Source organism: Salmo salar, chromosome ssa24 (genome assembly GCF_905237065.1).
Source record: "Salmo salar chromosome ssa24, Ssal_v3.1, whole genome shotgun sequence".
Lineage (NCBI taxonomy): Eukaryota > Metazoa > Chordata > Actinopteri > Salmoniformes > Salmonidae > Salmo > Salmo salar.
In genome coordinates, this window is record NC_059465.1 from 6699225 (window position 1) to 6713038 (window position 13814).

At 42.3% G+C, this 13814-nt stretch overlaps 1 protein-coding gene and 1 long non-coding RNA gene across 14 annotated transcripts in view; one reads left to right on the plus strand and one right to left on the minus strand.

Annotated features, from left to right (window-relative positions):
* The window catches only part of cdc14b (cell division cycle 14B), a 28863-nt gene extending 17560 nt beyond the window's left edge, over positions 1 to 11303 (plus strand). For 2 of the 13 annotated variants that reach the window (XM_045706813.1, XM_014171112.2), the window contains exons 3-17: positions 251 to 326; positions 2363 to 2455; positions 2622 to 2698; positions 2929 to 2995; positions 3128 to 3190; positions 3277 to 3364; positions 3690 to 3920; positions 4023 to 4161; positions 4413 to 4575; positions 4726 to 4823; positions 8263 to 8307; positions 8590 to 8712; positions 9086 to 9308; positions 9644 to 9709; positions 10000 to 11303. In XM_045706813.1, coding sequence (XP_045562769.1) covers positions 251 to 326; positions 2363 to 2455; positions 2622 to 2698; positions 2929 to 2995; positions 3128 to 3190; positions 3277 to 3364; positions 3690 to 3920; positions 4023 to 4161; positions 4413 to 4575; positions 4726 to 4823; positions 8263 to 8307; positions 8590 to 8712; positions 9086 to 9308; positions 9644 to 9709; positions 10000 to 10020 — 1573 coding nt within the window. In that variant the 3' untranslated portion in view covers positions 10021 to 11303. Of the gene's footprint in view, positions 1 to 250; positions 327 to 2362; positions 2456 to 2621; positions 2699 to 2928; positions 2996 to 3127; positions 3191 to 3276; positions 3365 to 3689; positions 3921 to 4022; positions 4162 to 4412; positions 4576 to 4725; positions 4824 to 5584; positions 7537 to 8262; positions 8308 to 8589; positions 8713 to 9085; positions 9309 to 9643; positions 9710 to 9999 lie in introns of those variants that run through there. The other 11 variants (XM_014171113.2, XM_014171111.2, XM_014171115.2 and 8 more) reach the window with 11 other exon arrangements.
* On the minus strand, positions 10583 to 12799 carry LOC123730380 (uncharacterized). The gene is made up of 3 exons (XR_006761754.1): positions 12710 to 12799; positions 12399 to 12575; positions 10583 to 12100 (listed from the first exon to the last, which is right to left on the minus strand). It is a non-coding gene; the product is annotated as an uncharacterized lncRNA (long non-coding RNA).
* Between the last annotated feature and the right edge of the window lie 1015 nt (positions 12800 to 13814).

Genomic DNA, 13814 nt, shown 5'->3' on the forward strand with positions numbered 1-13814 from the left:
CATTAATGAATAGCAGATGTGGATGTCCAAGTATGAATGTTCATCAGCAAAGAGGATAGTTCACACACATTGTAACATATGTCACAATATTCATATTTCCGAGCCTGTCTCCACCCATTAGGTCTTCATCAGAGACTTAGGCCTATTTAGGAGAGCTGATTTATTGATTGTTCAGAACATTGCAGGTCACTCTAAAGAAACTTCGCTTTAACAGTCAACCTGCCTGTGCTTTGTGTTCTCTCTTCTCCAGCTTCTATGCAGACTTTGGCCCGCTCAACCTGGCCATGTTTTATCGCTTCTGTTGCAAGCTCACTAAAAAGCTCAAGGTAAAGGAACTCTGTAACCTTACACACACACACACACACTGACAGAGGACTTGGTCAATTGATAGTCAACTGTTTTCTCAGCCTAACCAAACAGAAGTTATGTCACACTAGTCAGAAATGGGTAATGTTTGTAGATTATTGAAGAGAATGTTGGCAGGGTTTTAGAACTCATGATTTGTAGAGCATTGTAGTCTGGTAAACCCAGACTCTTTCAGCAACTTTGATAAAGGGGAAAAAATATATTTTCGGGGTGGGTCCTCTTCAGACAGACAACTCTCCCAACAAATCTCGAGGCAGACATGCCAGAACGTCGGGATTCGAAACCAAAGTTTGCAGGCAAAACCTTTTGCAGTGGATTTAGTGAAGGTAGTTGATTCAAACTAGCCACTTGCGAAATGCACTCATTTAAAAATAACCTCTGTGATCTCCGTCTTGCTAGCTACTATTTAGTATTTTATTCAAGCGAATAAGGTAGTGACGCAGTTCCTCTATGCCAAACTGAAGTTCTATTGTTAAACTGGAATAATATAACATTTTGGGAGGAACTCGGGATGTCTAGAGAAACTAAGAGCATTGAGTTCAGAGATCTCCTAATCCAGTCCTGGACACTCAATGACAGTCTGACTTATAGCAGGCCTAGGCCTATTGGCGTAAGACAAGCTCATATGGATAAAGTTGTGACAAAATAAAAAGAAATCAATTTATTACCATAAATTCCGGACTATAAGCCACAACTTTTTTCCCAGCTTTGAACCTCGCGGCTTAAACAATGACGCGGCTAATATATGGATTTTTCCCGCTTTCAATTTTTTTCTCCAAAAAAACAAACATTCTGTGACGTGCTCAGTTTTTTGGCGGCATGAAGCTTTCATTAGACCAATGAAATTGCCGAACGGGTTAAGGTCAAACAACTTTTTTGTTTACTGTTTAGATTAAATCGAGCGCTCTCAAACTTCCCATTATTCTGATTACGGTAGTCATTTTGTCACCCTCATCATGGCAAAGACACGGAGAAATGCGTATGATGCCGCTTTCAAGTTGAAGGCGATTGATCTGGCTGTTGGAGAAGGAAATAGAGCTGCTGCACGGGAGCTTGGTCTTAATGAGTCGATAAGACGTTGGAAACAGCAGCGTGAGGAATTGACTCAGTGCAAAAAGACAACTAAAGCTTACAGCTAATTTTTTGTTACAAGCCGTGTTTCGTTAAAGCCTATTTATTTTTGTTACAAGCCGTGTTTCGTTAAAGCCTGTGTAAAGTTAATTTGTTTCAATGTACCGGTAGGCACCTGCGGCTTATAGACATGTGCGGCTTATTTATGTTCAAAATAATATATATTTTTTAAATTCAGTGGGTGCGGCTTATACTCAGGTGCGCTTAATAGTCCGGAAATTACGGTACTCTTCTGTATGTTGTCAACTCTACTTGCTATGTTGTTAGTCTGTCGTAGTCAGGGATCAGGATTGTTTTGTGTAGTGATGTGCAGCAGCGTCAGGCAGCCTAGTAGTTAAAAGCGTTGGGCCAGTAACCGAAAGGTTGCTGGTTCAAATCCCGAGCTGAAGAGGTGAAAAGTCTCTGTGCCCTTGAGCAAGGCACTTAAAGATGCACTATGCAGAAATCACTCCGCCATTTCCTGGTCACTAAAATTCTAATAGTTCGCCTCATTTCAGTTTGTGACAAAACAAGCAAGTATAGTGTAGAGAATCATTGTACAGTCTAAACCGCTGTGAAATATATTTTCCATAGCAAAAAAATATTATACTTTCAGCTGTTTGAAGCTGGTGTACAAAACCGAAAGTAAAAGATGCAAAAAAGAAACGTAAGAACGGAAAACATAAAATAGCGCACTTACAGATCTACCACTTCGTAGACTTGTTTTCAATGAGAATGACAGATCTATAACACACATTTCTATGTGAATTTGGTCGGGTCGCCCAAAAAGTTACATATTGCAACTGTAAGTCACTCTAGATCACAGCGTCTGCAAAATGACTTAAATGTAATTGGCTAATTGTTATTTTGTTGTCATCTGGATCAGTCATGCACACTAGCGAAGAAGAAGATAGTCTTCTACACCTGTGGAGATCAAAAGAAACAAGCCAACGCTGCTTATCTTATTGGTTCATATGCAGTAAGTATTTCTCACTCAGCAGAGAAGTCCTACTGATTGATAGCCCTGAACCAATGATAGATTGAATGTTACCGGGTAATAAAAGTGCTTGTGAATCTTCATTTTAATGTTGCTGCTGTTCTCCGTTAGTAGGTCCTCCGTAATGCTGGCCTGTGTTTGTTTGAAGGTGATGCATCTTCAGAAGACGCCAGAGGAAGCCTACAGTCTACTGGTGTCCAGGAACTCTACCTACTTACCGTTCAGGTAAACACACACACAAATGCATGCATACATATACAAACACAGAACTTCTAGAGAGAGAAACTCCTAAAGAGCACACATTAGAATGTAGTGCCAATCACAATTGATCAACGTCGTATTGTTAAGCTTTTATGACCCTGTATTTATTTAGTCCTTTTAAATGTGGTATGAATGCTTTATGCAGATGGATTTGAATTTTTTCTAAATGTAATTGTTTTGTCTGTTTTTAACAGAGATGCCTCTTTTGGAACCTGCATGTACAATTTGAACATTCTAGACTGCTTGTGCGCCATATACAAGGTACCACGCTTCAGTCAGTCCGATGTTAGTCTAACAAGTTCATTTGCAGTTGCACATTTTATGAAATGTAAAACATTTTGCATAGCGTTCCATGCTCTAATTGAAATGTACTCCCATAAAATGCATCTCCAGGCTCTGCAGTTTGGCTGGCTTGATTTCTCCCATTTTGATGTGGAGGAATACGAACATTACGAGGTAAGTTTATCGCTATCGTTCTTCAGAATGCAACTTGGGTAAACACAAAGGATTCGTAATTGTCTGTCTGTGTCTCTTTGTTGCAGAGAGCAGAAAATGGAGATTTCAACTGGATAATTCCTGGAAAATTCCTAGCGTTCAGCGGTCCTCATCCAAAAAGCAAAATGGAGAACGGTAGGTTGAAACCCTCCAGATTAGCTTTCTTCAATCTGAGCTGTAAGGACATGTTTGCATTTTTTATGTTTTAATGCCAATGTGGAACACGCTGCCACATTGATCTTTTCCCCGCTAAGAATGACTGGCAAATTAACTCCCTTACACTGTGTAGCCTGTACTTGCAAAGTGGACATCGAAAACATGACGCATTTCAGTCACAGAACTTTATAAAATGATCATTTTACAAGCATACACTTCCCCCCTACATGCCGTGTACAAATATATGTGACTTCAGGTGTGCAGAAGTAAAACAATTTCTACAAAAACATTTCGTTCTCTCCAGGTTACCCTCTTCATGCCCCCGAGGCCTACTTTCCTTACTTCAGGAAACACAATATCACAACCATCGTCCGTCTCAACAAGAAGATGTATGACGCAAAGCGTTTCACCGACATGGGCTTTGAGCACCACGACCTCTTCTTCGTGGACGGGAGCACGCCAAACGACTCCATCGTCAGGAAGTTCCTCAACATCTGTGAGAACGCAAACGGAGCTATCGCTGTTCACTGCAAAGGTACTTCATTACATTCACGCCTCAGTCCCAAATGAATGGGAAAGATTGGCAGCGTAACTCTGCTCAAACACTACATATCCCACTGATCCTAATGTTTTTCAGCTGGTCTGGGTCGAACAGGCACCCTGATAGGCTGCTACATGATGAAGCACTACCGCCTGACTGCGGCTGAGGCCATCGCCTGGATGCGTATCTGCCGGCCCGGATCAGTCATCGGACCACAACAAAACTTTGTAGAAGAGTATGTGTCTGATTTATCTCTAGATTCAATCCATTGTTGTGAAGGTTTTTGCTGTATAGATCAGTGGTCACCAGCTCTAGTCCTGGAGAGCCACAGGCAGACTAGCTCCAACCCAGCACTAACGCACCCAATTCAACTCAGGTTTTTCAGAGACATCTTGGATTGAGTTGAGTATCAATTGTTGAATCAATATCAAAGATGTTTTGTAGGGAGTCGTACAACTTCAATGTTGTTATCCCGTTATGCTGCAGTAAGCAGAGCAGTCTGTGGTCCGAGGGTGACGTGTTCCGGGAGAAAATGAACGAGCAGGAAAACGGCAAGCTGGCTGTCACCAGGATCCTGTCGGGGGTCGATGACATCACCATCAACGGCAGCAACAACAGCAAGATGTCCAAGAAAGAAGAGGCGGAACTGGTAAGAGCTTTGGAAATCCTGTCTGGTTACTTTGATGTCAAGAAATTGAATAAACCTTAATGTCAAGAAAGGAGGGAGGGAACAGTGAGTTAATGGATTCCTCTGTCTGTGTACCTCGTTTTCTTACCATTTGTCATTCATCTCCCTCAGTATAATGACGATGAGGAGATGAATGGCATCACGCAGGGTGATAAACTGCGAGCCCTGAAAAGCAAGAGACAGGCCAGAGCATCCACAGGCTCCCTATCGTAAGTATCCCATCTACCTTCAACTCCCATCATGCATCACACTGACTTGTTTCAGGATACTGAAATAAGTGAACCCCCCATTCGCTGCATTTGGTTGAGTTATCAAATTGATTAAATGGGTTTATTTTGTCCTTAAAGTTCATAGAATTGTAATTAGGGGAGGGGAGTAGGAACAGGCTTTGTAGTCATGTTATCCAAGTCATCCATTGTATTGAAGTTGAGGTTTCATTAGGATTCTAACTTGAGATCATTTGGTATTGTAGTTTCCTTTTTGGATGTCATTTCATGCTCCCCCATTCATTCTTGGGTGGCAAGGATTTGATTTTAGCCTAATGATAGTTGGCCCATTATAGGTATATGTACTATGGGTTGTAATACAGGTTTTGGGTTGATATAACAGTCCACTTGTTGTTCTGTTGTTGCCATGCATTTGGTCTTGTAGTCATCATGGTTTATTTTTCATTGTCTGCCTCAAAACCATATAGTAGCTGCAACTCATGATTCTAACACTGATAGACAATTTTCTCATCATCAACAATAGTCAATGTAGAATGACTGAAAGTAGTGTCTTACAAGCCCATATGAGCTGGGCACACTGCGCTATTTTAATGAGCGCCAGATTTACTATTTTAATGGCCGCCATGTTCCACTGAGAACCAAATGCGAATGTTATGGTTGTGGAACATTTGGTGCCAACATGGAGGACTGTTTGTAGACCACTGTGAACACCTATGGCTGTGGGTTTTGTTATCCCGTGGCAGGCAGGCGGTAGTATACTGCTGGAGCCTCTTAGGCACCGTGTGGCCAGAATGCTGTCTGGATTGTCTGCCTTTCAAAATGTAGCAGAGAGAGCAAGACAGAGAGGGAAAAAAACTGAGAGAAAAACTGAGAGAGGAAGTGAGGTTTTGTATCATGGAGGTAAGTGCATGTCACTTCTTGTCTGACTAGCTTCCTCTTCCTGTATAAATGGTCGCCATGCCAATGGATGTATGGCTTTTGGGTGACTGCGGTACGATAAGGTATCCTGTGGGTGGATAATGTGATGAATGATTTTGGTCACCTGCTCGGGCACGTGCTGCTTTGATATGCACAGGCTAGCAAGGGTGAGAACTGGGAATCTCCAGTAGACAGGGATTCCGAGGACTACTTATACTATTGATTGAGACAGCTGCTCAACAGAATGTGGTTTCTCCATCGTCATGGATACATCGATATGCTCTGAGATTGGCTGTTCATGGAAGCCCAAACCTTGCCCTCCTATTATTTAACCATTTAGTTTTTCTCAGTGAAAGGGACTGAAATGGATAATGCAACATTGACTGTGGGCACGTGTGATCTATTTTTACCTCCTATGCATAACAAAAAAAAAAAAGCATGATTTAACCTTTTGAACATGCATGGCCTCTGTATTGTACCTAATATGTTGTAAGTGTTGGACCAGGTTGAATGTAAAATGGCTGTTCTTTTTCCATTGTGTTAGTGACTGGGTCAGTGCCTGCCCACTGTCCGTGCCTTGCTTCTTCCTGCCTAAAAATCTTCTCTACTAAACCAAACCCACATTTATCTTGCAAGAATCCCTCATTGACTCTTGTCGTAGTAAGGGTCCAATCACCATAGGCCACTTTCATCAGCCTATTGTATTCATGTCTTGAGAATTATGTTGCTAATTATTTTCATGAAAGTCTCAGTTTCTTTCCGCCAGTATCTTCCACGGGAACAGTTAGACTCAGATTATGTTCTAGATTAAGTGTATCCTGCACATGATTGTCAAATGCCCTTGGTGTTCACTGTGAGAACACTCCTCGAGACGACATTTGGGCCTCTGGACTAAGAGGTGTATAAGCCCAGTTATTTTTAGGTGATGTATTTACAAACACACATTGTGTGAAGCTTTTCTTCAGTTGTCTAGGCCTGTGGAGGTGCCTTTGTTCTTGCACCGTGTCCTTGATTGCCTTCTCCATTGAAGTCAGTCTTTCAGAGTAAACTGGAAGCAAGCTTTGGTGTTTCCTTACTGATTCTCAATGTTGAACCATACTTAGGCCTATAACTGCGCAAACACCGGAGATGGTAGACTCTGAAATGCGCCACTAGACCACCATTTGGGAAACCGTTTTAGCATGCTGTGGAAAACAAGTTGTGTAAAATCAATGCAAGAATTTGGGAGGTGGTGAGACTTGAATTGGTGAACTTAGCAGGTACCTTCTCTGCTATGGTGAAAAGACTTTACTTTTTGTTTTATTTTGTAGCCTGGGTGCCTAACTGTTTCAGCATTTAATAATGCCACTTTGCTGCCTTGTCAATCAAGATAACAACCAGTTGGCTGAAATGGAAAGTGTCTGGCACCCAGGTTACAGGCTAGTGGATATGTACAGTAGGACTCAGGACGGGGCGTTGCTGTTGGCTAAGCCTGACCCAGTTCCAGTGGAAAAGAGAACGAGTGAGATTCTCTCCTCTGGATGTCTCTCTGTCTATCCTTCTTTCTGTCATGTTTTTGTTTCTGTTCTGTTTGGATGTTTTCCCCCTCCTCCTTTAGATGGTTGGTAGCCATGCTGCTCTCGTCCCTGTGTAGCCTTGCCCTGTGGTGGATTGTGTATGGCTTCCCTTCTTCCATCCTGCATTTCTGTATAGACGGGTTAGGATTTCACTGAGCTCTCCTGTCCGCCCGTCCCCCAAACTCTTCCCCCTTCCGGAGTCTAACTGAGAATGCTGTAAGTGTGCCCCCTCACATTAATAACCCCCTCAAGAGTTTATGTGCCGGGGCCCCTCCTCCCGTCCCCCATCCTCACCTTTCTTTACACTTTTAAATATCCTTCAGAGTTCTGGTATAAGTTTTGTCACACCCTGGCTGCAACTGACTTTTTTTTGCAAACGAGGTGAGTAGGGATCACGTTTCTGTGATGTGTTACTTAGCCTTTTGTCAGTCTTGGAGAGTTTTGGAAATGCCTTTTTTTGCTTTTTAACTTCAAGCACTGCCAGTAATAACCGCTTCCTGCTTATATATTTCACTCCTTGAATCTCTGTTTTGGAATAATTTTACCAGTAGCTGCAAATCAGCAAAGCCAATGCAAATCACTCCCACCCCAACTGAATAGTGCGCTTAAAGCAGTCGGTGAAAGCAGATATTGATCCAATTCCTAATTCAAGTGCTACAACCAGCTTATATTTGACCTCTGGCAAGCCTCCAGCACCTGAATAACCAACAAAGTGCTTCTATTGCCTCACATTCAACTTTGCATCAAACTCTGAGCCAAAGTTCCTCTGAGCCATGAGTAAATGAATGCTCAACATCTTAAATGTTCTGGATTATTCTGCGGCTGCTGCCTGTTTGCTCTCTCTGTCTCTGCATCTCCAAGCTGTGTGGTCTCAATCTCCTCCTGTCTGTCTTTCTCCCTCCCTTGCTGTTGATGTTGAAATATGGTGTGTGTTTGTGTGTTTACAGACAAGAAGAAAAAAACACCCACAGCAGGTCATCGCAGTCTTTAAGGTACTTAAACGCTTCCTGATTGAGAACTCAACTAGACCGATTGTCCGGCTGCACAGTATGGGGCCGTTTGTTCACTTGCTGTCGAGGTGGTGTGTTAATTAAAGGGACACCCCGCCATTGGCAACTGAAGGCCATCATGTTCGCCCGTTTCTACGTGTTGCATCGGTTTGCAAATTACGGCCGGCACTCTGTTCAGAGGGGCTAAGAACTCTCGGCCGGCAGGCGCTTGACAATCCTACCAGTCTGTCCGTTCTCTAAGTATTTGGTCTCTCTCTGCTCCAGGATTCTCCTTCAGTCCAGTGGGCAGAGCTGTAAAGCTGTGGTGAACCCCTCCCATCTCCCTGATGCCTCCGAGAAAAGGAAAAGAACCAGAACCTCACTGCCTGCCAATAGTTTGGGGGGCAGGTTAGTGTCAAGGTCTCCAATAAGCCGTGCTATTGAATTCCAACTAGTACTTTCATCGACAGCAGTGCAATATTAATGTGAAAGTCTGTATAAGGTGTGAGTAAGTTAGGATTTGTCAGAGGTAATGCTGATCTAGTTTGCTCTATTTCTCGTATTTGTTAGCTGAATATTCTGTCAAATGTTTGAAGGTTTTATATATATATATATATATATATATATATATATATATATATATATATATATATATATATATATAATAGACTCAGTCATACAGAAAAGAGTTGACACAAGTGTGTGAAGTAAACTGGACAGAATGAGCCATAGCCATACATGGTTTATGATAGCTCGATTAACCCCTTCCCTCCTCTGCCAGCTCCCTGTGCCACTCCAGACTAGCCAGGTCTCTAGACAGCATGCATGTAGTGGCCAGTGACAGAGAGCCAGTGTGCCGTGAGCCCAGTGCCTGCCGTAGAGACACAGTCAACCTGCCCAACCTAAACATGCTGCAGGTCCCTCGGAAGGCAAGCCCCTCCTCAACCCTTTCTCTGGGCTCAACCTCACTCTCTCCTACTCTGCGGGTCCCCCACACACCAAGGGTCTGCTTAACTTTACATTTCATAAGAGCAAACGCCTTCTATATCTGTTTGTACTCTAGGCTTCCGACACTCCGGCTCAAACAATTGAACGGTCTCCAGCTCTTTACACTCCCTACGGCTTTTTGCATGTCCTACTGGAATGGATGATTCAGGAGTATGACTGGCTATCGCTTCTCTGGACTTTTACTGCTCACACTGTGTCTCCTTGCTTTCAGATCCCGACAACCTTTTGTTGGCTGTTGGTGATTCTGCTGAGAAGTCATTGGGGAATCAATCATATAACCCTTTCATTTTTCTTTCACCCTCTTTAACTTTTTAATTTTCACTCCTAACAGACGCACTGTGTCCAGAAGACGGAGAACTCGATGCTCTTTACAATCGATGCGCTTAACGAGACTATGGTATCCGTTTCCCTTTTCTATCCCTTTTGTATGGCTCATTGCTCTGCTATGCTGTTGTGTGTCTCTAGACAACTTGCACTCTTAATTACCCACATCTCTAAGTCCTTTATAAGATTAGAATAGACAGACTGCATGCATAGTAAAGTCTTGCATATTGTGTTTTTGTAACCCCTCTTTAGGGTCTTTAATGAATAGAAGACATTGTAGTATCGTTGAGAATTTGTGGTGTATTATCTGCATGTCCCATTTCTCTCTGCCTGGGTGTAATTGTGTGCTTTTTGTCCCTTCAGTTACTCCATACCAACAGCTAGAGCTCCTGTACTGCGCTGAACCTAGGGTCCCGGAATTCTAAAAGAGTTCTACAGGAGTCCAGTCTACCCTACAGCTCCTGAAAATTGAGATTTTGTTTTCATTTCTTAAAAGAGACTGGGTTTATTTTTCTTGAACCAGTCCAGTCAATTTTTGATAAAGAGATGATGTTCGATGAGGAAATGATGCATCTGATTGTGAATGGGAAGAACGAGTTATCAGATATGATTAAGATGTAAACCATGTTTGGTTGGCTTGGAATTAATTTGCCAACTCTCTTTGTCAAAAGGCACTTCTTTTATTATATATTTCACTGTTTATCATGGAACAAAATTTAAAAAAGGTTGTGTGCATCTTAAAATGAAACCCTATTCTCTATACACTAGTCCTGGCCATAAGTAGTGGGAATAGTGTGCCATTTCAGACATTCGTTGCCTGCTTGTTTACATACTAGTAGAAGGTTGCCATAGCAATCCAGACTGATCCTGAAACATCAGACTGTCAATCTGCTTGTTGGTGAAGGTCCTCCAGAGGTAGGCACCGTCCACTTTTCTTAACCTTTTGTATGATCTAGAGCAGGTCATGTCCAGCTGTTTGGAAGTTGAGGTGTTTTGTAGATGAAATCATTTGTGAAAAGCTCATGTCGGCCCTCTTGAACATGCACCATGTCTACTCTAGAGGGTATGCTCTTTGAGGAGCATCTTTCAGAATGTTATAGACAGAAATGTCATGCACAGAAGTAATACAATGCCACCCTCTTTTCAATAATCAATGGTTTGTCCAAGTTGTAAATCCTCATTTCGCTTGTTGTATTTCACTTGGCTCTATTCAGTCCGGATCGCGGAAGTTCAACATTCCCGCTTGATTGAAATTGAATGGCAATGTTCCCGCGTTAGTGGAGACTGCATTCATGGTAAACTCTGCATATGTCCGTTCAATCAGAAATGATCTTTACATTTCTAGCGCTTCAGCGACGCAGACTGAATAACACCCTTAATATGCTCCAGCTTTCTTTCATTCTCCAGTGAAGCTTCCAGTCGGTTGTCCTTTTTTGTTGAGCTGCTGTACTTAAACTGTAAATAAGTCAACATTTTGATATACTGAAAAATGTATTTGTACTTTGTAAATATTTTTGTACTTGTTATGATCAACCATGCTATCAATTGTAATCAGTCTTACATACAAAATGGTCCTAAAGGGGCCTCATCTCATTCATGCATTATATCTGCTCGGAGCACATGGAATATACCAGCTTTATAAAATAAAATACCGCCAATTATACTGACCATTGTCTTTGGTCATTTTTGGTGACATCCTGCTCATGTGCTACCACAGCAACCAAATGAATTTACAGTTCATGGACACCCCTGCCAAGCACCATTCACTTCTCACCATTTTCAAGCTTTGTACTTTTAATCTTGCATACTTTGTGCTACATTAGAGCCACTGAGAACAGGAGCGTGATGGTGATTGATGACCACAGGATAGTAAATTATTCATGTTCATAGTGTGCTGTGGTGAATTATCTGAATACACAGCTGCAGACTGTACATTATCTACAAACTCACCACTGGGGGACATATAATGTAGAAAACCGCTAACGAACTGGTTAGACTAAGTGTGTGAAGGACAAGAGACCAACACCGACATCAGTGGTGTGCAGTAGATCACCTGCTGGGTGTCGTCGAACGGTGGCGATTTAACATGTAGAATCCGAAAATGACTGCCAATATTCTGAGGATGCGCATCCACTGTGCAAGGCCTGTGTTAGTGTTGGTCTGTTGTGTCCTTCAGAGCAACAAAGTAAGACAAGACAAGCCATCTGCAACAGTACATCTATTGTCAAAGGGCTTATTGAACATTGCCTTCAGTGCTTCCATAGGAACACAAGGCAGGAGGAGAAATAACACCCAAATGTGTAAGAATAGATTTTTTTTTTCAAATGTAAGTGCAACCCATTTCACCAGGAGCCAAATGCAAACAAAAGGAATTCCTTTGTAGTCTTGGTAAAATAATGAATCTCCCCACAGCTAAGGCAGGGAAGTCCTCAGGGTGATCTGGGTTTGGGGCTAGGACATAAGCCTGGAGAGAAGCACAACAGGACATATGAACATGAGTGGTGTTAGGGGATAGGATTATGATACATATACAGTACTTTACATGCTCCTAGAAAGCAGTTTCTTCACCTCACAAAATGGTCCTCACAAAATTTGTTATGGTTGTCTAAAAATAATTTTGTCCGTTTTTTTTACCAAGACATTTTCAAAAATCCTTGCCTTCGGTGTTCACTTAATAGAACTGCTCTGCTCTGTATAAAACTGATATAAAAAGCCTCTGCCCTTATGTAGTTGGTTTCCAGCACATATTTTAGGACACCTACCCTCTGAGTCTTCTCTGCTCTCTCAGGGTGACTAGTCGTCCTCCCTTTCTCCCCCTTCAACTGGGATGCTGCAGGCTGCCAAAGTTGAACAACCAGACAGGAAGTGATTTCACTCGCAGACCTGCGCAGACTGGAGAAGTGGCTGTCCTCTTCCTCAACAGACTCCGCCTTTGTGTTCTAGTGGAAGAAATGCCAAATATGAGCAAGAATAGAAACACATTAACTTAAACACAAATTAATGCCTCGTTTTTTTTATCCATTTATGTTCCTGCCAAAGTTCAATCTCTGCAGCACTAATCTGAATCACTCACCTCAATGCGTTTGGAGTTGTTTATGTCTTGGAGGGCACCTTGCTGTCCAGTTTACGGAGGTTAAACTTCGCCTTGGGGCGACTCAGCTCCTGCAGGGTGTGTGTGTGTGTGTGTGTGTGTGTGTGTGTGTGTGTGTGTGTGTGTGTGTGTGTGTGTGTGTGTGTGTGTGTGTGTGTGTGTGTGTGTGTGTGTGTGTGTTGGTTATCCTATCCTCGTGGGGACCTAAAATCCCCAATTGTCCCCACAAGGATAGTCAAACAAGGAAAACTCTCCCTCATGGGGACATTTCAAATACTATTTTAAGCTTAGGGGTTAGGTTTAGGGTTAGTGTTACAATTGGGGTTAGAATTAGGGTAAGGATAAGGGGTTAGTGTTTTAGGGTTACGGGTTAAGGTAAGTTTTAGGGTTAGGGAAAATAGGATTTAAAATATAAATGAATTGTAGGTCCCCATGAGGATACAAGAACATTGTGTGTGTGTGTGTGTGTGTGTGTGTGTGTGTGTGTGTGTGTGTGTGTGTGGGTTTGGTTTTGCTATACCTGTGGGGACCAAAAGCCCTCACAAGGATGGTAAAACAAGGACATTTTGGAAAAGTGGAGACATTTTGCCAGTCCCCACAAGGAAAATGTCTATATAAGGCTTATGGGTTTGGTTTAGGGTTAGGCTTATAATTAGGGCTAGGGTTACAATTAAGGTTAGGAGTTAGATTTAGGGTTAGGAGTAAGGGTTAAATTTAGTTTTAGGGTTTGGGGTTAAGATTAGGTTTAGGGATAATAGGATTTTGAATGAGATTAAATGTTTTGGTACCCACAAGGATAGTGAAACAAATGTGTGTGTGTGTGTTTGTGGTGTGTGGTGACTCCGCCCTCAGGTGGGATTCCTCCTGCATCAGGAGTCACGTCCATCCCTACATCACTACAGAGGAGACAGTAACCATGCTAAATCATCCATCACCAATTTTAAAATTGCACTTTGTGCATTCTACTATTACAACTTTCAATAGTAAGTTGAAAGTTGGACTGAGTTCCAAATGTATTATTATTATTTATTTATTAATTTGGATGGGGGGGGGCATAGTATGCTTAGCCTAGCCTACATAGGCTATA